Source organism: Macrotis lagotis, chromosome 4, assembly GCF_037893015.1.
Source record: "Macrotis lagotis isolate mMagLag1 chromosome 4, bilby.v1.9.chrom.fasta, whole genome shotgun sequence".
NCBI lineage: Eukaryota > Metazoa > Chordata > Mammalia > Peramelemorphia > Peramelidae > Macrotis > Macrotis lagotis.
This window is the reverse complement of record NC_133661.1, coordinates 9,411,675-9,433,680: the sequence shown is the minus strand read 5'-3', so window position 1 is coordinate 9,433,680 and position 22,006 is coordinate 9,411,675. Positions and strand designations below refer to the sequence as shown.

At 45.4% G+C, this 22,006-nt stretch overlaps 2 protein-coding genes across 10 annotated transcripts in view; one reads left to right on the top strand and one right to left on the bottom strand.

Moving 5' to 3' along the window:
* The window catches only part of DHX32 (DEAH-box helicase 32 (putative)), a 57,743-nt gene extending 46,006 nt beyond the window's left edge, over positions 1–11,737 (bottom strand). For 2 of the 3 annotated variants that reach the window (XM_074232194.1, XM_074232195.1), the window contains exon 1: positions 11,605–11,692. The gene's annotated coding sequence lies outside the window, so the exon portion shown is untranslated. Of the gene's footprint in view, positions 1–11,604 lie in introns of all 3 variants that reach the window. The other variant, XM_074232196.1, reaches the window with a different exon arrangement.
* Positions 11,738–11,868: 131 nt separating this feature from the next.
* The window catches only part of FANK1 (fibronectin type III and ankyrin repeat domains 1), a 59,575-nt gene continuing 49,437 nt past the window's right edge, over positions 11,869–22,006 (top strand). For 2 of the 7 annotated variants that reach the window (XM_074232184.1, XM_074232183.1), the window contains exons 1-2: positions 11,869–11,999; positions 17,100–17,198. In XM_074232184.1, coding sequence (XP_074088285.1) covers positions 11,987–11,999; positions 17,100–17,198 — 112 coding nt within the window. In that variant the 5' untranslated portion in view covers positions 11,869–11,986. Of the gene's footprint in view, positions 12,000–17,099; positions 17,301–18,186; positions 18,311–22,006 lie in introns of those variants that run through there. The other 5 variants (XM_074232187.1, XM_074232186.1, XM_074232185.1 and 2 more) reach the window with 5 other exon arrangements.

The window sequence follows — 22,006 nt, the reverse complement described above, 5'->3', positions numbered from 1 at the left end:
AGCTCTTCTTTGGGGATATAAGCCTAATGTTTGAATCAAAATGTAGAGATTTGGGGTACAGTTTCAAACTGCTTTTCAAAATGGTTGGATCACTTTAAAACTCTGCCAACAATGCATTTGTCTTTCAAAAGCCTCTCCAATATTCTGCAATAAATTAAGACAAACTGAGGTATTACCCATTAGATTGACCAAGATGACAAGTGAGAAAAAAGTCAAGCTCTTAGTAGTGAGCTAAAACATGAGTTTTTTCTTTTACCTTTCTCTGATCATTATTCTTTTTTTTTAAGGTTTTTTTTGCAAGGCAAATGGGGTTAAGTGGCTTGCCCAAGGCCACACAGCTAGGTAATTATTAAGTGTCTGAGACCGAATTTGAACCCAGGTACTCCTGACTCTAGGGCTGGTGCTTTATCCACTGCGCCACCTACCCACTCCCTCATTATTATTATTCTTTTTAACGTTTTACTACAACACAATTTGGCATTTTGTCAAGAGCTTTGACTATATACGATATCTTAATGTGAATTTTTTAATATTGTGTATTATGCTTCGTTTTTATAATACTGAGCACCCTAAATCTAATCTAGTTTTAGTGAATAATCTCTTAAATATGCTATCTATTATCAGACCTCTAATATTTAAACATTTTGCATCAACATACACTATAAATATTTTTCTTTCTTCTATGCTTTACCTTTTCCTAGTTTTGATATTCAGTCTATAGGATTCCTTCTTTTCCAATTCTTTTTCCTGAAAATTCTGTTTTATACATACCCCAGTGGAAAACAATAACCTCAATATGATGATCAAGTGCTTTTGCACATGACATGTTAAGATACAAAAATCCATAGAAAAGCAGATATGTTTTGGTTTTTGTTTTTTTAGGTTTTTGCAAGGCAAATGGGGTTAACTGGCTTGCCCAAAGCCACACAGCTAGGTAATTAATTATTAAGTGTCTGAGACCGGATTTGAACCCAGGTACTCCTGACTCCAGGGCCGGTGCTTTATCCACTACGCCACCTAGCCGCCCCACAGATATGGTTTTATTGGAAATTCTTAAACATATATGTTTCTTTTCAAATTGTATTTCAAAATACATTGTCTTCCATTTGGAGCAGGGTATTACATTTCTATAACAAAGGAATGAAAGAATGAAGAACAGATGGTATAGGATTACTTAAAGTCACACAGCTACTGACATAAAAAATACCTTGGTTAGTTCTTCAGGAGACTTTTTTCTAAGTAGATGTGGTCTCCATGAACATTTCTGATCATTTTTCTAGCTGCAGTATAATAATTACATGTCAAAAACTAAACTATATAGTGATGAACATGCTTTAGGAGATTTGTTTATCTGGTAGAAAATATGCCATTGAAAGAGAGGGTAAAAACAAACATATTTTGAATCAGTTCTTAAATGTTCGGGCTTTCATTTTTCCCTTTTTCAACAAAAATTGTCTACTTCAACCTATCCAGAACATTCAAGAACCAAAGGATGTATGTAATTAAGAGTTGTGCTTTAGGGGCGGCTAGGGGGAGCAGTGGATAAAGCACAGGCCCTGGAGTCAGGAGTACCTGGGTTCAAATCCGGTCTCAGACACTTAATAATTAATTACCTAGCTGTGTGGCCTTGGGCAAGCCACTTAACCCCATTTGCCTTGCAAAAAAAAAAACACCTAAAAAAAAAGAGTTGTGCTTAGGCAGCTACAGAGCAACACAACACTCAAGGCTGCTGGTCTTTTACCTTTCTTTTGATCACATTCTGGACCATTTTCTTCATTTATGTTTGAATCCTTCTTCAAAGGCCTTTAACTGATTATAATTTTAAAATGTGTTCAGCAAAGATTGTAATGACTACTTATGCTTTTTTGCATTTGTCTATGAGCCAATGCTCATACATGTTGTCAATTTTTGTAAAGGTGCCACATATGACTGAGAAAATGTCTAGCTATGTGTATAATACTTCTTAATACCATTCAGTTATCACTAGATATCTACTAAACTTTTCTAAAGTTCTATTCATATTTCTTTTCTTGATTATCTTGATTAGATTTATCTAGGTATGAAAGAAGCACAGTGCAATTCTCAACTATTTGTGCTTTCCATCTCACTGTAACCTGTTGGTCTTTTGGATGCAATAATAGTTAGCATTTACATAGCATTTTGATTTGCAAAGTACTTCACATATGTAATCATATTTGATCTTCCTAAAACCCTTGGGAACTAGGTGAGACGATTATCCCCATTTTACAGATGGGGAAACTGAGACAGAAATTAAGATTCCTATAGCTGTGTAGCTATCTCAAGCTGAATTTGAACTCAGATTTTCTTTGACTTCAAGACCATCATTCTATCCACCATACTGATTGGTTGCCTCTAATTATATATTAAGTCTTGATATGATTTTTACAGCATCTTTAAGCATATTGTTGTTTTCATGCTTATCTATTTTAACATGTCTACCTTTATTGTTGCTTTGACTGAGATCATGACCCCCAATGCTCTTTTCAATCTATGTGAAGTATATCAAAAATTCTTTACAAGCCCCTCATTTTAAAGCATGAAGAATTACTTGTTTTAAGTGGGTTTTTGAGAAATAGCACATTGGTCGAGTCTATTCTGTAGTCTGTGCCCCATTGTCTTCCATTTTTATGGGTAAGTCCACCACAGTCACAGTCACTATCATGATTGTTCATTGTGTATATACATCCTATAGAAGTCTTCACATTCCCCTTTTTATGAAGGAGATGGAAAAAGGAGGCATATGATCAATACTAATTATCTACAACTGAAGTGATCTATTCCTACTCCTCTCCATCTCTTCTCTTTGACAAACTCATACTATCTTTCCTTCCTTCCTTCCACCAACTCGCTGAAGTTTCTAACATATTTTTCATCACCCTTCTCCTATGACCATTTGTGCAATAAAATCATTACTGGCTGGACCTGTGGCAAAGAGAAGTTCTAATGGGGAAATTCCCAGTGCTAGTGCAGGTCCACAGTTTCTTTGCAATGTGTTAACTTCAGAGAATATGTCTAGGCCACATGGAAGGCTAAAAGATTGATTCTGGGTCAAACAAGCATGTCTGTATCTAAGAGGGCACTTGCACCCAGGTCTTCCTCATTCCAAGGCCATCTCTTCATGCATGATGCCACATATGCCAATTTCATTTAGGTCTTATTAAGTCTTTCGTAGACTGTCTCTGTAACAGATGTTGGAGCATAAGCTGTAATTATCTTCATGATGGTCTTTATGTATATCTTCATCAAGCATTGTGTAAGAAGAGAATTCCCCCCACCCCCGTCTCCAAGTGTTCCATGAACTGATGGGTTTTGCTGTTGTTGCCTTTGGATGCCCTATAAAGTCTGCTGCTGCTGTTCAGCTGTGACCCCATTTGGAGACACTAAAGGCAGTTGCCATTTCCTTCACCAGCTCATTTTACACATGAGAAACTGATTAAGTACCCGAGGTGGGATTTAGCTCAGGAAGATGAGTCTTCCTGACCCTAGGCGCCTATCACTATGGCACCACCTAGCCATCTGATAAAGCTCTACCAACTCCTTTATGAGGCCTTCCATAAAGGACCTGGAAAACATCCTTTCCCTTAGAGCAAGATGCACGTGATTCAGTCTTCTAACAATAGGATCCCCTCATAAGGATCTCACCCTTGAGCACCAAGGACTAAATTCATGCTATATATGAAATATATATAAAATGGTGATTATAAAATTGGTTGAAAATGGTGATTATGGGTACTCTGTGATCTTGACACAGGCCAAGATTCTATTTGTTACTTGTTTCAGAGGTTGCCATGTCTTAAGATTGGATCACAAGATAATCAGCTTGTATTAACTAGAATGATTCGTGGACAGTAGCCCTAGTCTAGATCTTGATTAGCTGGCCCCCAACTTTTCTGCATGGTTTCAGAAGGCAGCACCAAAAACCAAACTCTTACCTCTTTCCTTTTTCCTCAATTCCACTGTGCTGTTACTGTACTGTTCTCTACCAAATCAGAAAACAAATGATTCTCCAAACTTACACTAAGGTAAAGAAATAAAAAGAATTTATTCATTTGACAGAGCCATCCTAGTCTCATTACAGCATGCTAACTTCAACTTTTGGACATATCAATTAGTTGATTCACAAGCATTTATTAAGTCCTTCCTTGATAGAGAAATTCAAATAAGGGAGATCATTTACACAGATATAGGTAGAAAAACCCATACAAAGCAGATACTAGGTATAGTTTGAGGGAAATGGCATGGAAATACCTGCTGCTAAAGGTGACACCTAAACTGAATTTGAAGAATTCAGGGTTTCCAAGAGGCAGAGGTGAGGAATACAGAATGGATTTATGTGGTCCTGGGGAGACCCTGGGTATTTTGTATGAGGAATAGCAGGAAAGATCAGATTGGCTGGACTACAGAGTACGGGGAAGAGATCAGTGGTTGAGGGATGAAAAGGTAGATAAAAGGTTATGATAAGCTTTAAATACTGGGACAGTTTCTATTTGGTCCTAGAGGGACTAGGGAGTCACTGGAGTTTGAGAAAGGATTGACACCTAGCAGTTAGGCAAAAGAATGGACTGGAAAGAAGAGAAGAGGCGCCAACCAATTAGAAGGCTATCACAACAGTCCAGGCAAGAGGTGAGAGGCGGTGGAAGAGAAGTTGTGATCATAGGAATCTGTTAAGCAGGAAGAGTCAGGAGGAGCTGGAGATGACATTGAGGCTGGGGGTGGGATGGACCAGAGGAACAGAAAATGACATTTTCAAGAGGGATAGCTTTGGGAGGAAAGGTAATGAATTCTTTTTGAGATGCTGGAACTTGCAGACTTCTCACTCAAAGTCCAAGAGTTAATTGGCGATGCAGGTCTAGACACTAAGAGTGAGACTTAGCCTTCCCACCTATGGCTCTAGTGAGTGTCCTAGAGAGAGCCATCTCTGTATGGTTCGGTAGAGACAGACATGGAAATGCAGCTATATTGAAAGACAGATCTAAGTCATTGGTAGAGAGTAGAACTTGGACAGACACCCACACTTAGGTGGCAGGACATACGAGGAAGCCCAAGTGGTTACAAGGGTAGGACCAAGAGAAAAGATCGAGGAGGGTGGTCAACCGTGTCAAAGGCCACAGAACTCATTAGATTTGCCAACTAACAGAGAACAGTCTAGTCCATTCTTTCTTACTGACATTCTGCACTGTGCACATTTTCCATTTCTTCCTCTTTCCTCTTCCTGGCCTTTGTCAACTCTTCCCTCTTCATGGCCGACCCTGGAGGACTAGGATTTGTGCTCATTTCCAATAATTTCATTTCAATGTTATTTCAATTCAATGGCCAGGTGTTGAGGATAAAAGATCTTAAGAGCCCACCTGAATGGGGCTCTGTTAAGTGATGCACTTAACTCACAATATCCATATGGAATAAACATTCATGTCCCTGTTTTACAGAAGCCAAAAGTGGTTTCCAGAGTTTCACCTCTTACTCAGCATCATATAGCATCCAATAAAGCCTACAGTCTATTTTCTGATGAAAAAAGCTATCTTGAAGAAATTTAAAATTGAGTTGAGGGATTTTGATAGGTATGAGAATGAACTAAGTAGAGGAATATGGGGCAGCTAGGTGGAGCCAGATTACACAAAGTTCCAACCTGAAGTCCTCAAGACTCATGGGTTTAAATCTAGCCAAAGGCACTTAGCTTATAATCCTGGGCAAGTCATGTATGCCTCTTGGCCTCAGTTTTGCCATTTGTAAAATGAGCCAGAGAGTGAAATAGTGAACCATTCCAGTATCTTTGCCAAGAAAACCCCAAATGATGTAAAAAAGAGTTGGATGGGGCTGCTAGGTATGCAGTTGATAGAGCACCGGCCCTGGAGTCAGGAGTACCTGAGTTCAAATCCAACCTCAGACACTTAATAATTACCTAGCTTTGTGGCCTTGGGCAAGTCACTTAACACCATTGCCTTGCAAAAAAAATACTTTAAAAAAAAGTTGGAAACAATTGAAAAATGACTTTACAACAAATAAAAAATGTAGAGAAAGTAGAAGTACAAAATGAGAATGGGGGCGGCTAGGTGATGCAGTGGATAAAGAACTGGCTTTGGAGTCAGGAGTACCTGAGTTCAAATCTGGCCTCAGACACTTAATAATTACTTAGCTGTGTGGCCTTGAAGCCACTTAACCCCACTGCCTTGCAAAAACCTAAAAAAAAAAAATGAGAATAAGAAGAGTCAGGGAAGAAGAGAGAATTTCCATATAACTTCATGGAGAATTCGAGGCTGATATGGATTTCAACAGGATGGAAAGAGTGTATTCGCACCAAAGAGAATGTTCTAAGTCAGGGGTAAGCAAACTTTTTCTGCATAGGGTCAGGAAGTAAATGTTTTAAGTTTTGCAGACAAAGAGGCAAAATTGTGTTTGATTTTTTTTGTTTTTACAAGGCAATGGGGCTAAGTGACTTGCCCAAGGTCACTCAACTAGGCAATTAAGTGACTGAATCTGGATTTGAACTCAGGCCCTCCTGATTCCAGGGTCAGTACTTTTATCCACTGTGCTACCTAGTTGTCCTTTAAGAGGCAAAAGTGTGGCTATTATAAAGATATTTATGTAACAAGAGAGAAAACAAAATTTCCACAAATTTTTCAAAGATGAAATTTAAAATATAATAAAAATGGATTATTTTTATTGTTTGGTAATACAGGTCTACTAAAGAGAAAAATGGAATTCTATCTGCGGCAGGTAAAGGACACCATTTTATTTTATTGTGATTCAAAATTAGCAGTTCCTATTCATCAAAGTAGAATGCAAATGTTCTTCTCTTAATGCTGACTTGTACTGAGATTTTTATGTGTTTCATATACAAAAATGTCTTTTCACACATAGTGGTATCACCAAATAATGCTTTCAGTCCATTAACATTATTTTAATTGAGCATATTCATCACTTGGAAAATGCTAAGAGGATTCTATTAGCATTTTCTTTTGCTATTTGCTTTTTAGCATGTCATTGCATTGCCCATTCATTACTTCCAACTTAGCTCAATTTTGGAATACAGAGATTTCTTTTGCATTTGCATCGGGGTCCAAAAAATGCTCTGGAACTGTTCTTTGAGCCTGGACAAATCTATGTGCTTCAAAATGGTACGGGAATGGACATTAGACTCCCTGCCTTAATCTCGAAGGCCTAGGAGGTGTCCAAAGCAGACTGAGGGCCTTGGGATACAAATATTATGGATTCGAACTCTTCTACATTTGGCCCAGAAGTGGTTTGCACTGCAGTTGTAGACTGAATTCTCAGTCTGCAGTAAAAGCTCATTTCCAAAACCATTCAGGGTTTGTGATACGAATACTTATTGAGTGGTCTTTCTTGTTCAGAAGAATTTCAATCTCATCCTGAATTCAAAAAAATCCTCAGCCATTATTTTTCCCTCTTCTTGTTTGACATGGTGGGTATGCACTGCCACTAAAAACAACAGAGGGGTGGCAGGGCCCTCAGAATGATGCTCAATTATTGCAATTTCATCTCTTGGCCTGTAAAGTCCAATGCCATTACCAATGGTGCTGTTGTCACATGAGCTTACAAACAGATCAGTGTGGCTGGGTCTGGAGAGGAGAGGGGAAGGCAAGAGATGAGAATCACTTGGCTGGTGAACCCAGTGAAACTGGGAAGCAGTGGGGGGCTGGGGATAAGGGAGGGGATCCATAGGGTATAAGGAGCTATACAACTGGTCCCATTGCCTAGCAGTACAGAGGGTGCAAGCAAGATCCAAGTAGGAAGTCAGTGAGAGACTATCTAGGGGAGGAGTAGAGGCAGAGCACCTGAAAACCAGGGGGCTACAGAGGGGAATGAAGGAGAACTTGTGAAACTAAGACCTACAGGACATAGGGATACAAGAGGGGTTAGTGTTCTGGGACTCAGACAGGAATCCCTTCCATGGGATTGTCTGTAAGTGATCACTCCTAGGAATGAGCAGGAAACTTCTCAAGGTGGTGAGACAGCTGGACATCAGTGTAGACAGCTGAGAGGAAAGGGTCGGTCTGGCTTTTGGGTCTGTGACATTCCAGTAGAGAATCAGACTTAACCACAGAGTGAGGTCATTAACTTACTTCAATCTGTCCCTGAACAAGAATTCCCATTCTCACACTTGAAGTCCCACGTGGGGGAGAGGACACAGACTACCTGGGAGTTGGTCTATCTGATTCTGAGACAACTGGAATCACTGGGAATCTTTCACTCCAGCTGGGTTTAGATGCTGCTTTGGATTTCTCCCCACTGCCCCAACTTCTTTCTTTTGAGGCCAAAGCAGGACAACTCTGATTTCTGTCCTATGGGAAGCTGTGCCTGCATTTGTAAACACTGCCCTTCACACTAAAGCTCTCATCCTATACCTCTTCTTTTTTCAGTTCAATTCCTAGAAAAAGTCATCTACATTTATTGACTCTACTTCCCCTCCTTTGCCACCTGCCTTCAGACATCATCATTTAGCAGAAACTGCCATCTTTAAAGTGACCACCAACCTGTCAGTAACTCAGTCTGCTGGTCATCCCATCTTCTTCATTTTTGGCCTATTGGCTGCACAAATGTTGCCCACCCTCTCTCCCTTCTGGGTTCTGCTGACACTCCTTTCTCCCAGGTTTCCTGTCTGATCACACCATCATCCATCTCACGTCCCCTCACTAGCAGTTCTTCCTAATGTCATCTGCTTTCTTCTCTTTTCCCTCTAGCTTCCAGCTATTAAACAATCATGTCTATGAGAACCTCTCCTTTGTCACACACACACACACACACACACACTCACTCTCTCTCTCTCACCAATTGTTTATTAGACAAAGACACCTCAAACTCAGCATGTTCAACCCAGAGGTCTTTCTATTTTCCCCCAGATGAATTTTGTTATTATTTTTCGGCTCTATAAAATAACTCCTTTTTTAGATTGATTGGCATGGAAAGAAATTTAGGCAGTAGTTTGGCTTTTATGATGTTGGCTTGACCTACTCATTCATCTCTTCTTTAAATAAGCCCTTCTGTGTAATGGAATACTACTGTGCTATAGAAAATGATGAGCAGGCAGATGTCAGAAAAACCTGGCAAGACCTTCCTGAACTGATGCTGAATGAAGCGAGCAGAACTAGCAGAGCACTGTAAAGAGCATCACAACACCGTGTGATGATCAACTATGACAGACTGAGCCCTTCTTAGCAATACAGTGATCAAAGCTGAATCTAAAGCTTAGGGTAGAAAATGCCATCCATCTCCAGAGAAAAAACCAGTCTGAATGCAGATCCAAGCAGACCATTTTCCCTTTGTAAAATGTGTTGTTTTTTTGTTCTCATCATTTCTCACTTTTTGTTCTGATTCCCCTTTCACAACATGACTAATATTGAAGCATGTTTAATATGATTGTGCAGGTATAACGTATTAGTTGCTCTCTTGGGGATGGGAAAGAGAAGGGAGGGAGAAAACTTTGGCAGTTGAAACTACAAAAATTAATGTTGAAAGCTAGCTTTAAATGAAATTGGGAAAAAATACCACTAAGATAAAAACATAAAATAACTGCAGAAGAGTGAAAAAAAAGCCCTTCAGAAACCATCCCCGGGAAAGAAGCCTTTCTTGATTCCTCTCCTTCCCAAACTTCCTTGTATTTATTTACATTTATTCTTTCTATTGATTCTAAGGATTCTACATATATGCACTTAAGTCTTCTTCTCTCCCCCATTCAATGCAAGGAGGGTTTCTTTTATTGTTTGTAATCTCAGCCCTTAGCAAACTACGATTTATACTCATGATGTGTAAAGAATGGTTGTTCATTGATTCATTGTTATGTGCCTTTAGACAAACCACTAGGAAGCATGTTTCTAAACTAGCACAGGGCCCCAGACAGACAAAGCCTGGAGATAGTTCACTAGAAATCTCCTTTTCTAAGTCACCTTTTCTTAGCCACCAATCCATCAGTGAATGAATTCATTCATTTCCAAATCTCTCTCTAGCTTACTGAGAAAATACAAAATCTCTGCCTGCCAAAAGATAATTCTAACATTGTCCAGACGGATTCTGAGTTTTTGTTAAAGGACTCTGAGACACGATAGCCACACCTTTGTGCATATCAAACTATGAATTATGTCAATAATGTCAATGATATTTTGGAGAAAGAAGAGAACTTAGGACAACAAAATCCTCAAGAGGCCCCTTAGGGTGTTCACCACTATCTGAAATCAAAAACGCTGTGAAAATCTTTACTTGATTACTATAACGTAGGACTCTTTCCCTCAATATGTTGTCCAGAATGGAATTATATTTCCTTAGCCCTAAGCAGTCGCTTTAGCCATTTCCTTCCTTGCCTTCAGGCTGTACTTTTCCCACAGTTCATCCTGCTGGCTAACAGAATAGCCCTCGTGCCAACTTTGGGAGCTCTTCGTGAATCCTGTGCCCGTGCTCTTTCCTTCGGGACCTGCGATGTCTCGGGCGCTAATGCGGCAGAGGGTCTCCGAGATCAGCTCCCAGCATCGGCCTGGCGACAGGCCACGTCCACGACACCGGGCTGCCATGATGCCCGGCCGGCTGGGCAGGATCTGCCAGTTCAAGGACACAGGCAGTTGGATCCCAGAAGGAAGCAGCAGAGGAAACCACAAGTGTTTGTCCATTTGGACTCCTCTGGTTTCACAAACATTCATTCGGCTACTGATGAGAACAGCTGGGGGCTCATTCCTCATTTGGAGGGAACATTGGCCGAGCATCTGCGCCAGCACTTCATTAGTCTGGTCCACACCAACAAACACCCCACAGTCCACACGGCAGCGTGGGCACCCAAAGACCGACATGGAGGCATCCCTAACACACTGGGGGCCCTCCCGTGTGCTGGCCCGGGGGGGCAGCTGGGCTGCCAGGCCCGGGGCTTGGGGCAAGGGGCGGCGGCTTTCCTTGGGCCCTTCCAGGCCTGCGGGAGGCTGCACCGGCCTCTGAGCCCCCAAGGTCAAGTCGCTGGCGGGCCAAGGCTAGACAGCCCCATCCCGCGTGGGTTTGGGTCGGCGCCAGGGGGCCTCCCGGGCCCAAGTGCCCTGGGTGGGGGCGCTGCCGCGGGCGCCCCACCACGGCCCGGCCCCGGGCCCAGGCCCGTAAGCGGGGGAGCCCCGGCCCGGCCCCGGGCCCCAGGCCCGTAAGCGGGGGAGCCCCGGCCCGGCCCCGGGCCCGTAAGCGGGGGAGCCCCGGCCGGGGGGCTGGGGAGGCCGCGTGGGAGGGCAGGTGGGCCGGACTGCGGGGCGCCGCGGGCTCCGGCCCGGGGTCAAGGGCAGACCTGGCCGGGCCCCCCGGGCCGCAGCGGGGGCGCCCGTCTGTGCCCCAGTCCGGCCCGCTCGGAGCCCCCCCACTCCCACCCCGGGGCGCCCCCACTTGGCCTCGGTCTCCCCGCGGGCCCGGCGCACGTGCGGGGCGTCACGTGACTGCGCCCGGGGGCGGGGCGGGAGGCCGGGCCGCCCCTCCCCCGCGCCGCCCCTCCCCCGCGCCGCCCCTCCCCCGCGCCTCGGGCCCCTCGGTTCGGGCCCCAGTGCCCCCCGCCGCCTCGGGCCCCCTGTGTGCCCCGCCCCGCGCGCGGAGGTCTCTAAGCGCCGCTACCTGGGGCTCCGGCTCCGGCTCCGGCTCCGCTCCCAGGGCGCGCTCGCTCTCGGCCCGAGCGGGGTCCCCCGGGCGCGCCCCACAACGGCCGGGCTGGGCGCATGCGCCCTGGGCGGCGCGGGTCGCGGGCCGGGCGCGGTTTGGCCCCGAGCTCGCGCCGTCCGTCCATCTCGCGCAGGCGCTCTCCGCCCGGCCCCGCCTCCCCCGAGGCCCCGCCCCGCGCGGCCCCCCTCCCCTCGCGGCCCCGCCCCCTCGCGGCCCCGCCCCCGCGTCGCCGAGGCAACGCAGGAACGCGCGGCGGCGGCTGGGGGCGGCGGCGGGGAAGGGGGCGGGCCGAGGCGGGGGTCGCAGGGCCCGGCCCGGGCCCCCTCAGCGGCGGGACATGAGCTCTCCAAGTAAGCGGGGGCCGCGGGGGCCCCGGGCCGGGGCGGCTGGGGTGCGCTCGGGGGCGCCCGTGGCTCGGGGCGCGCCGGGCCGTTGGGGGGGCCGAGCCGCGGGGCCGCGGAGACCCCCGCCCCCCCCACAGGCGCCCGCCCCGCCCGGGGCCGCAGCCCCCCGGGACACGCAGCCGCCCCACGCGGGACCCCACGGCCCGCCGCGCCCCGCTGGCCACGGGGGATCCGAGCCGAGGGCGGCCCCGGGGGGGGGGGGGAGGCCGCGGCCTGGCCGGGCTGGGGGGCGCCTGTGGGGGGCCACGCACCCCCCCCCGTGCTCCCACCTCGGGGGCCCCGCGGCCCCCCGGCCCCGCGGCCCCCCCGGCCCCGCGGCCCCCCCCCCGGCCCCGAGTCACCCCCCGGCCCCGCGGTCCCCCCGGCCCCGCGGCCCCCCCCGGCCCCGCGGCCCCCCCCCGGCCCCGCGGCCCCCCCCGGCCCCGCGGCCCCCCCGGCCCCGCCACCCAAGGCCTTGCTGTTGCCGGACGGGCACGTTGTGTTGGCTTTCCAGCCACTCAGCGCGGCGCCTGGTCCCGGCGCCCCCTGCCAGGCTCCGGCGCCCCCTGCCAGGCTCCGGCTTCCACCCCCCCCCCCACCCCCCCCGCTGCCCACCATCTCCACGTGGATGTAGACTGAATGTCCTGAATGTCGTAAGAGGACACGCATGCCCCCAGGAGATGGGGGCCCTCAAGAATACAGGGCATGTCCTCAGTCGGGGTTCGGATTCCGACGCCTCTGCTGGGGTGCTTGGCCATTTCCCCGCAGTTGCATCACCCGCCGCACCCCCACTCTCCTCCTCCCCACTCGCGTTTCTTCTGTTCTCTCCTTTCACCCTGGCCCCGGCCAGAAGTGTGCTGTATCTGAGTGCCCTCTCCCGCCGTCTTCCCTCTCTGCCATCACCTACCCCCTCCCCTTCCCCCATTCCCCCTTATCCCGTCCATTTCTCTCATTTTTCTCTAGGGTCAGATCGATTTCTCTACCCTATTACGTGTGTATGTTATTTCCTCTCTGAGCCATTTCTGATGAGGATGAAGGCTCACTCACTCCCCCTCGCCTTCCCCCATTCCACTCCATTGAAAAAGCTTTTTCTTGACTCTTATGTGAAATCCCTCAGCTTTTTGATCCCCTTTCTCTTCCTCCAGCACTTCTCTTTATCACCCATTGCCTCCATCTTTTTACTATATTATACCACTATAGTCATCTCCTTCCTGTGTCCTATCTATATATGCTCCTTCTAACAGCTCTAATAAATGAGAAAGTTCCTATGAGTTATCGTATCTTCTTCCCATGCAGGAATACAAACAGTTCAATATCATTAAGTTCCTCCTAGTTCGTTCCTCTCTTCCACCCCCTCTGTGGTTCACCAGAGTCCTGTACTTGGAGATCAAACTTTCTGTTCAGCTCTGGTTGTTTCAACAGGAAAGTTTGAAAGTCCCCGGTTTCATTGAAAGTTCTCTTCCCCTGAAAGAGGATGTTCAGTTTTGTTGGGTAGTTGATTCTCGGTTGTAAATCAAGATCTTTTGCCTTCCAGAATATCGCATTCCAATCCCTACGAGCCCTTAATGTAGATGTTGCCAGATCCTGTGTAATCCTGACTGTGGAGCCTCGGTAGTTGGATTGTTTGTTTCTGGAAGCTTTTAGAATTTTCTCTTTGATTTGGGAGTTTGGGGATTTGGCTATAATATTCCTGGAAGTTTTTCTTTTGGGAATTCTTTCAGGAGGTAACTGGTGAATTCCCTCAATTTCTATTTTACCCTCTGCTGCTAGGACCTCAGGGCAATTTTGCTGTATTATTTCTTGAAAAATGAAGTCATGACTTTCAGATAACCCAATTTTTAAATTTTTTCTTCTGGATCCATTTTCAAGGTCATTTGTTTTTCCAGTGAGATATTTCACATTTTTTTCTAATTTTTGGCTTTCTTGGCAGAGTTTTATTTCTTCCTGCTTTCTTGCAAAGTCATCAGCTTCCTTTAGTTCCATTCTGCATTTGAAGGAGTTATTTTCTTCAGAAAACTTTATTTCCTTTTCCAGCTGGCCAATTCTGCTTTTTAAGGTACTTTTCTCATTTGCCTTTTGTTTTGCTTTTTCCATTAGGCTTAAACTGGTTTTTAACATATTATTTTCTTCTGCATTTTTTTGTGTATCTTTCACCAAGCTGCTGATTTAATTTTTTTTTCATGATTTTTCTTCATCGCTTTCATTTCTGCTCCCAACTTTTCCTCCACCTCCCTTAATTGCTTTTCAAAGTCTTTTTTGAACTCATCCATAGTATGAGCCCATTTTCTATTTCTCTTGGAGGTTTTGGATACAGAAGCTTCAATTTTGTCATCATCTGAATATGTGTTTTGATCTTCCATGGGACTAAAGTAATTCTCTATGGTCAGATCCTTTATCTGTTGTTTATCATTTCCTCAGCCCCAAGGCTAATTTAACAGCACTTCCAAGGCTTTAGGGTTCTTTTTCTTGGGGGGGACACCCTACTGGGACCTTTATTCCTCCAAGGCCTTATGCTTTCTAGCCTGTGCTTTGATATGTAGATGACCACAGCACTGCCCTCTGCCCTGAGGCTATAAGGAGGGATCTAGCTATCTTAGTATGGAAGTCCAAACTGTGATATGCGAGTGTAGGCAAACAGCACTACAGGAGAGCAGAGAAATCTCTGCAGACTTCCCTTACCGTCTCTGGGGGTGCAGGCTGCCTTCTCCCGATTCTCCCTGCAGGTTCTGTGGTCTGTACTGCTCACTCCACACTCATTCTGGTGGAGCAGAGTTCTCTCACCATCCCTTCATGCTGTTGCTGGTGATCTCTGGGCTGGGCTGTGCTGGGCTGTGCTGGGCTTCGCTGCAGCTTTTTTCCAACCCCGGGTCCTGGTGAGACACACCTTTCCTACAGAACTTCTAAGTTGTCTTGGACAGGGAAAATGTATCATTCAGTCTTTCTTTGGGTTCTTCCCCTCTAAATTTTGGCTAGAGCCATCCTCTGTTTTTGGGGGGTTTGGTGGGGTAGAGTTCTTGGGAAATGCTGCCTTCACACCACCATCTTGGTTCCATCCTGTCCATTCCAAGGCCTTTAAGCCTGTATCTTAGAGCCCCATCACAGGAAACACATCCTTTCCTTGGTTTTGAAGCGCACCTGCTCAGAGTGACTCTGGTCTCCACCCAGAAGCTGGCCTCATATCCACTGCTTTATTTTTCAATACAACCTTCTGTGAGCTGTGAATCAAGGTTCCATGATTGGAGAGAGCTTGTATATAATTTCCTATTTTTATATGATGATAGACACTCTTCCTAGAAAGCAAGCAGCATTTCATTTTTGTCTTTATCTCCCCACAGTGCCTAGTACACTGTGGCTGGACACTACTGTATGCAGGAGGCGCTTAATAAGTGCTTGTTGATGGGTTGAATGAAAATTTATCTTCTGTTGAATCTCTCCAGTTCTCCAGGATATAATAGATATCTTGAAATCTGAGATTTTCTTTTTTTCTTTTTTCTTTTTTTGTAAGACAAATGGGGTTAAGTGGCTTGCCCAAGATCACACAGCTAGGTAATTATCAAGTGTCAGAGGTCAGATTTGAACTCAGGTACTCCTGACTTCAGGGCCAGTGTTCTGTCCACTGCGCCCCCTAGCCGACCCTGAATTTGAAATTTTCAAAGGGACTTCAGAGGGAGCCAAGGCTGCTCTTTTCCATCCCAGGCAGATGATCAGCAATAATTAAATATTTGTCAGGGATCAAAGAGAAAAGAGAACTGAAAGACTTAAAATACCAGGATAATAGGATGTTCACCATATGTTTTTGTTTCTTTGTTTTTAAGAAGTCTTTGCCATGTATCTCGTTATATACTCCTATGGAACGCGATCAATCTTAAATATTCACAGTCTTATATTCAATGTGATTATACTTATTTCCTGTTCGAAGCTATATTTTCTTACAGATTACTTATAGGAGTCCAAAATGATCTTTTTTTTAAAGATATATAATTCCTTAACTAATTTAAGATTCTTACCTAAGTGCATTGTTCAGATTAGTTTTGAGTGGAATGAGACCAACTGTACCTTTGAGACATACTTATTTTTTAGGGTCATTTGAAACCATTGAAAAGAGTGATATTCACAGTTGATGAAAATTCTGTCTCTGAGAAGTTTCTGAAAAAACAAACAAAACCAAAAGTGTCCCCCCCACCCTGACTAAATGTGTAGGGATTGCCAGGCTTTCCAGAAGATCTTTATTAAATGATTCCAAAGCCAGGCATTTGTATTAGGCACCAGGTTGTGGAGAGGTCTCAAAGCGCCATTTTGCAGGCATTGTTGAGTAGAGTACAGTAAACTTCCTACTTTGTTACTCTGATGAATTAAATATACATCTAGGAAATCTCCAAGCCTTATCTACTACATTTCCACACACATTTAGTTTTCTCTTACTTTTAGGCATGACCTTTATTAATGGAATCATTAAAATCAAATAAACATAAACTGCTCAAATCTCACAGCTAGCCAGTACCCTGATGATACCAGATGATGACAGGGGCCTACTACAGTTTGCAGGACAAGTCAATGTTCCAAGAAATAGTTCCATAGGGAAAGACCAACTTAAATGAGTTCAAAACCTGGAGCCATGGAATGAGGCCTTGAGGCCTTGGTACTTGGCATTTACATCTTTAATAAACCAACTGCACTGACTGCAAGTGAAGCAGTTGGTGGTGATACACAGAGAGCCATAGCCCTGTTGAAGATTTAGAATAGTTCTTGAGCTTGTTTCCCTTCTCATATGACTGGGGTGGGGGGGTTGTGTTTCCTGAGGAGGACTGAAAATGGAGACATCAACTGGAGCTTCCAGTTCTTCTGAGGGTCCAAGATGTCAGTCTGGGCACTATTAAGAAGCGGCAAGCTTGGTCCCCATGTCATCCCTCTAGTTGAACACCAACCTTGATTATGTTCCCTCCTCAGGACTGAAATGCCGTTTGTTCGATTTGCTCTGTGAATGTTGGTGATGATAGGCAGTGGGGGGGCACTGTGACCAAAGGGGAAGACTCATGGGGCTATTTTTTCTCTTTTATTTGTCCCAAGCTGTTGATTGTGAGGCATCCAGTTCTAATTCAGCCAGCTGCCCTACAGAAAACGTCTCTGGTGTGCAGAAGGATGTGGTAAAGGATGGAGAGAAGGAAGGTGATTAAGACATAAGCCCTGCACACTAGCTGGGACCCATCCAGAAGAGGACCTACCACCATCAATCAACCAGCTCTTTATTAAATGCTGACCATATGTCAGGTGCTTTGGGAGGCCCTGGGAATCATCCCTGAAAGAGGAGGGGGGTGATTGGCTTTGAGAAGACTTGGGGTGGGGGTAGAGCAATCACTAGTTGTGAGTGCTGGGAAGGACAAGAAGGCCCATCCTCTTCTGAGCTGGCTTCAGCTGGGCTCTTGCTGTAGCAAGGACATGCTTGGATTCTTTGGTTCCTACCAAACTGAGACTAGCAGATGGACATCTCCCCCCAAGCCGAGCCTCCCCAGCACTGCCTCCTTTGACCCCTCAGCTGAGAACCTCTCCCAAGACCCTACTCGCTGGCATCCTCTTTCTTTTCTCAGCCAAGCTCCTTGAAAGAGCTATCTGTACTCAATGCTTTTATTTTCTCTCCCTTCTAAGTCCTCTCTAAGCCTCAGACCTCCCTCCCCTCCCACCTTAGTCAGCCTAGTCCACTCTCTGCCAAATCTAATTCATCCTTGACCTCGCAGCTGTGGGCAGCCCCAGGAATCACTGGATCCTCTGGACCCTGCTCTTTCTTGGTTCTCTCTTCCTCACCTGACCACTTCTTCCTGGTCTCCTTTGTTAGATCTTCATCTTTGTCCTAATCCCTCAGAAATCTCTTTCCTCTCTCTGCTCTCTTTAACTTGGTGATCTCATTGGATATAGATGTGCAGACCTAGTCTCTCTCCTGAGCTCTGGTCCTTTAACACCAACCGTATACAGTACATCTTAGGCAGGATATTCAGTAGACATTTCAAACTTCTCATGTCCAAAACAGAGGTTATGTTTCTCAACATCCCCCCGCCCCCGACTTTCCTTATCTATACTTCTCTACAAGTGCTGAGAGGACCACCACCATCCTTCCCGTCTCTCAGATTGGAAATACTGGAGCAACTCCTTGTTCTTACAGATCCCACATATGCAGTCATTTTCCAGGTCAGGAAGACATGGACTCATGGCCTGCCTCTGAAAAATACTAGCAGTTTGACCATTTACCTTTCAGTGCCACAGGTAACTAAGACTTCAAGATACAGGTAAGCTGCCAGTCTGTGTCAGTGGGGTGAGATCACCCACTGGGACTTCCTCACAATGATGAAATCACATGTCTAGACCAGAGAAAGGACACCAAGTTGCAGTTCTGGTGCTCTGCATAGAGCAGGCAGTGGTTTCTGAGAGGATGACAGCCTTCCTCCCTCTAGAGGAGAATTCAAGGTGATCCAGTGACATTCAAGGGGGGGGGCGTCATGCCAGTTGAGTCACCTGTGTAGTGTTGTGTACCTCACTAAAGGTGGATCAGGTTAACTGTCTTCTAAAGTAGCAGTTTTTAAAGAATCATGGGCCCATTTAGGGGATGTTGGCTAAAGGGACCTGCAGGTGGTAGTAGGCATTATATATCAAGGCAAAACAAGGGCAGTGGTGACTGCCAGGCCTTTTGCCTCCAAATTAGAGAATTTTGAGGGTCCATTTGGCTTAGGATGACTTGAAATGGTCAGGGCAGATGTCCAGCTGTATTAGGTTAAGTTCAGTGGTGAAGTCGAGAGGTGAGGCTGCCTTGCAGATCAGAACTCTGATCTCAGTCCATTTCAAATGTGCTGTGATTTAAGTGGACATCTCTGGGGTTACCTTATCAGAGGAGAAAATGGAACCTGGACTCCCCTTCACTGATTGGATGTGACAAGGTTCTGAATGAAGCCTTGGGGTTTGCTTCAGGGGCTTCATTCTGTAATGGACTGGAAATGACTTTGGGATGGCAGGCCTTTTTGATGTGGAGTGTTTGATTTGTCAGAATGTTATACTTCTCATGTGGGAAGGATTAATAAAACCTCTTCTTTCTCAGCTACACTTTGCTTCCCATTAAATGTTGGCCTTAACAGTACTGCCCAGAGAGTGATTCCTGCAGTGAATCATGTCAGAGGTTTTTTCATTCTTTATAGAATCACCAAACCTCAGAGATGAAGGGGAAAGCAAAGGCCCTTTAATCTCTACTGCTTCATACACACAAGGAATCCACAGCAAGGCTGTGCAGTGATTAGAGCTCCAGTCCTAGGGTCAGGAAGACTTGAGGTCAAATTCAGCTCCAGACACTCACTAGCAGTGTGACCTTGGGCAAGTCACTGTGCCCTGTTTGCCTCAGTTTCCTCATCTGTAAAATGAGCTGAGCCAAGAAAACCCCAAATGGGGCTATGAAGAGTTGGATATGACTGAAAAACAATTGAACAAAACCAGTCATCAGACACTCAGAGTAGTGGTCTTATTTCCCAACATCCCCTCATCTTTCAATGCAGATTCCCACAGCCCCACATGGCCCAGAGATTCTTCCCAAGGATCAATATCCCCAGTTCCTTCCACAGAATCACCTAGGGTCTGATGGAAGGTTTATGACCATGTCATAATGGTGATAATGAGAAACAGCTGACTGTGCTAAGAGCCCCCTTCAGAGGTCACTGAACCATTGACATCTCTTGATTTTTGTAGTTCAGTCATTCAGTGATCAACTAAGGTAACTAGCTGTTATCATCCACCTAATGATTGCCATCCAACTTTTCCATGAGAAGAACAGAAGGGAAGAGTCTATTAAGAGAAGAAGGTCCATCAATATTTCTAGTCTGTCTTTGACCCCATCTTCTGAGGTTGTGCCTGGCATCTTCAGAGGTGCTTCCCAGACCTGGAGTGAGCTTCCTCCTTGCCACCTTGTCTAACTTCCTTCAAGACTCACATGCCAACTCTTAGGATGGACATAGCCTGGCACTCACTGGCACTCCTTCCTAGAATTGCTTTGCATTTATTTCACTTGGAACATAACAACCCCTTCCTTCCCGAAGAATAGAAATCACTTAAGGGCAAGGACTGTTTGGTGAATGAACACAGTGCCTTCTATGGAATGGGCCCCAAAGAAATGTCTTTTAAATTGACATAAGTGACTCTCCCTATTTCTATCCTTGAAGCTGCACAAATGAAATTTGGGATGCACAGATATGGTCACATTGCTCTCCTTCTCAAGAACTTTGATGAAATGGTTGCCTCTGTTATTTAAGGCTTCCCCCCCATCTCTTCTCATTCTTGTTTAGGTCACAGATGGCTCTTGAGGGAGACCCAGGGGCCTTGGACCCTCACTGGGTCAACACTTCACTTAGACACTCAGTCCACATTGATCTCCAAAGGCAGCTGCCCTTGCTCCTCCTCATCTGAATTGTTTCTTTGGGCCTTTAGAATCTCATTCCTGAGAGCCCCCCTCAGGTCTGTGGGAACAGTCCAAGCTGTCATAGAAGAGTGATGGTTAAATTTTCAGTATGAATATCCACCTCAGCAATCAGCAAAAAACTACCCATTGGGGCTGCCTTAGACAGTTTTGTTGATTGTCTAGATGTAAGAATCTGGTGGAGAAAACTCTTGATGGCGCAATTTAAACTCAGAAGTGTGTTGAATCTCAATCTGTTTTCAGAGAGCTGGTTGCTAAACATTTAGCAGCATACCCCTGCTCCCATCCCTCCCGGATCCTGCCCTAGGAGTCATCTTTCTGTTTTCCATAGCTATTATTTCAGTGATTTGTTCTTAATAGATGCTCAAGAAGAATTTTTTGAATGACTTCAGCAAATGAGATAACAGAATACTTTACAAACCTTAAAGTGCTATATATGTCAATTATGGAAAAACCAACATAACTAAAAAATTAAATTGTAGCTATATCAAAGGAAGCGACAGACAAAAAGAAGATAAGCTTCCTGTTTATTGAAGTGTGTAACAACTCGCAATAAGGATAACACAATTGCAAGAAAAATATAAAATTATTTAAACTTTTGACATGGTTGCAAAATCAAAGCAGAGAGAGTGAAAGTGAACATGCTGTAACCAGGAAATACTTGAAGGGCTCGTTTGAGATACTAGCTATCCAGGGGATATACCTGGTTTCAGAGAATTTGAAGGGTCAGCGTCCCATTTCAAGAGGTCCCAGCCCTGTGGACCCTTGCTTGTGAGAAGCAGTATCCAACAGCGAAATGAAAGGAAGCAGGGGCATGAGGAGTGGGCGGGAAACTGCCAGTATGACATGGCACTGACTTAATGACAGTTTTCTTTGTTGGTATTATATGCAAAGAAGGCCTCGAAGAAATGACTTCTTTTGCATTTCAAAAGTGTGGAGCTATCTTGATCCCATTTTACAGATGAGGAAATTGAGGATGAGGACCATGTATTATCTTGGTATCTCAGAATCTGCCATTGATGGTGAGGACCACAGTCCCTGCTGCTGGTTTGCCCCCTCGCAAGGGACCTGTTCTTTGTTTCCAAGCTTAAACATTGTGAATGTATGTCTTTAGTGTGGTTGTCACGGATATTATTAGGGTGTTAAGAGGCAGGGGCCTTGTTCTTCTGGTTCGCTTTACTTTTTGCAACATCCTCAAGGGGCTCAAAAGCTGCTGGGGAACTCAGGGTCAGCTTCCCAGAGGGCAGTGCTAGAAGAGGCAGGAGATTTGGGCTCAATTTAAGGAAAAAAGTGTCCCCAATGCATACAATGCCTCAGGCACAGCCTTCCTCAGAAGGAGGAGAAAATATAAATAGCCTATGCTAGAGGGGCTATGAGAGTCACCCTGGCAGAAGAGTTAGGAAGTCCAAATGTCCTAGAGATAAAATTAGAATTAGGAAAAAAATGTAGACTGTTCATACCCTTCTACTCACTGATCCTTGATTTCTCCATTTTTGCTAATACAGTGAGGGCTGATCTGAACATTTAGGTC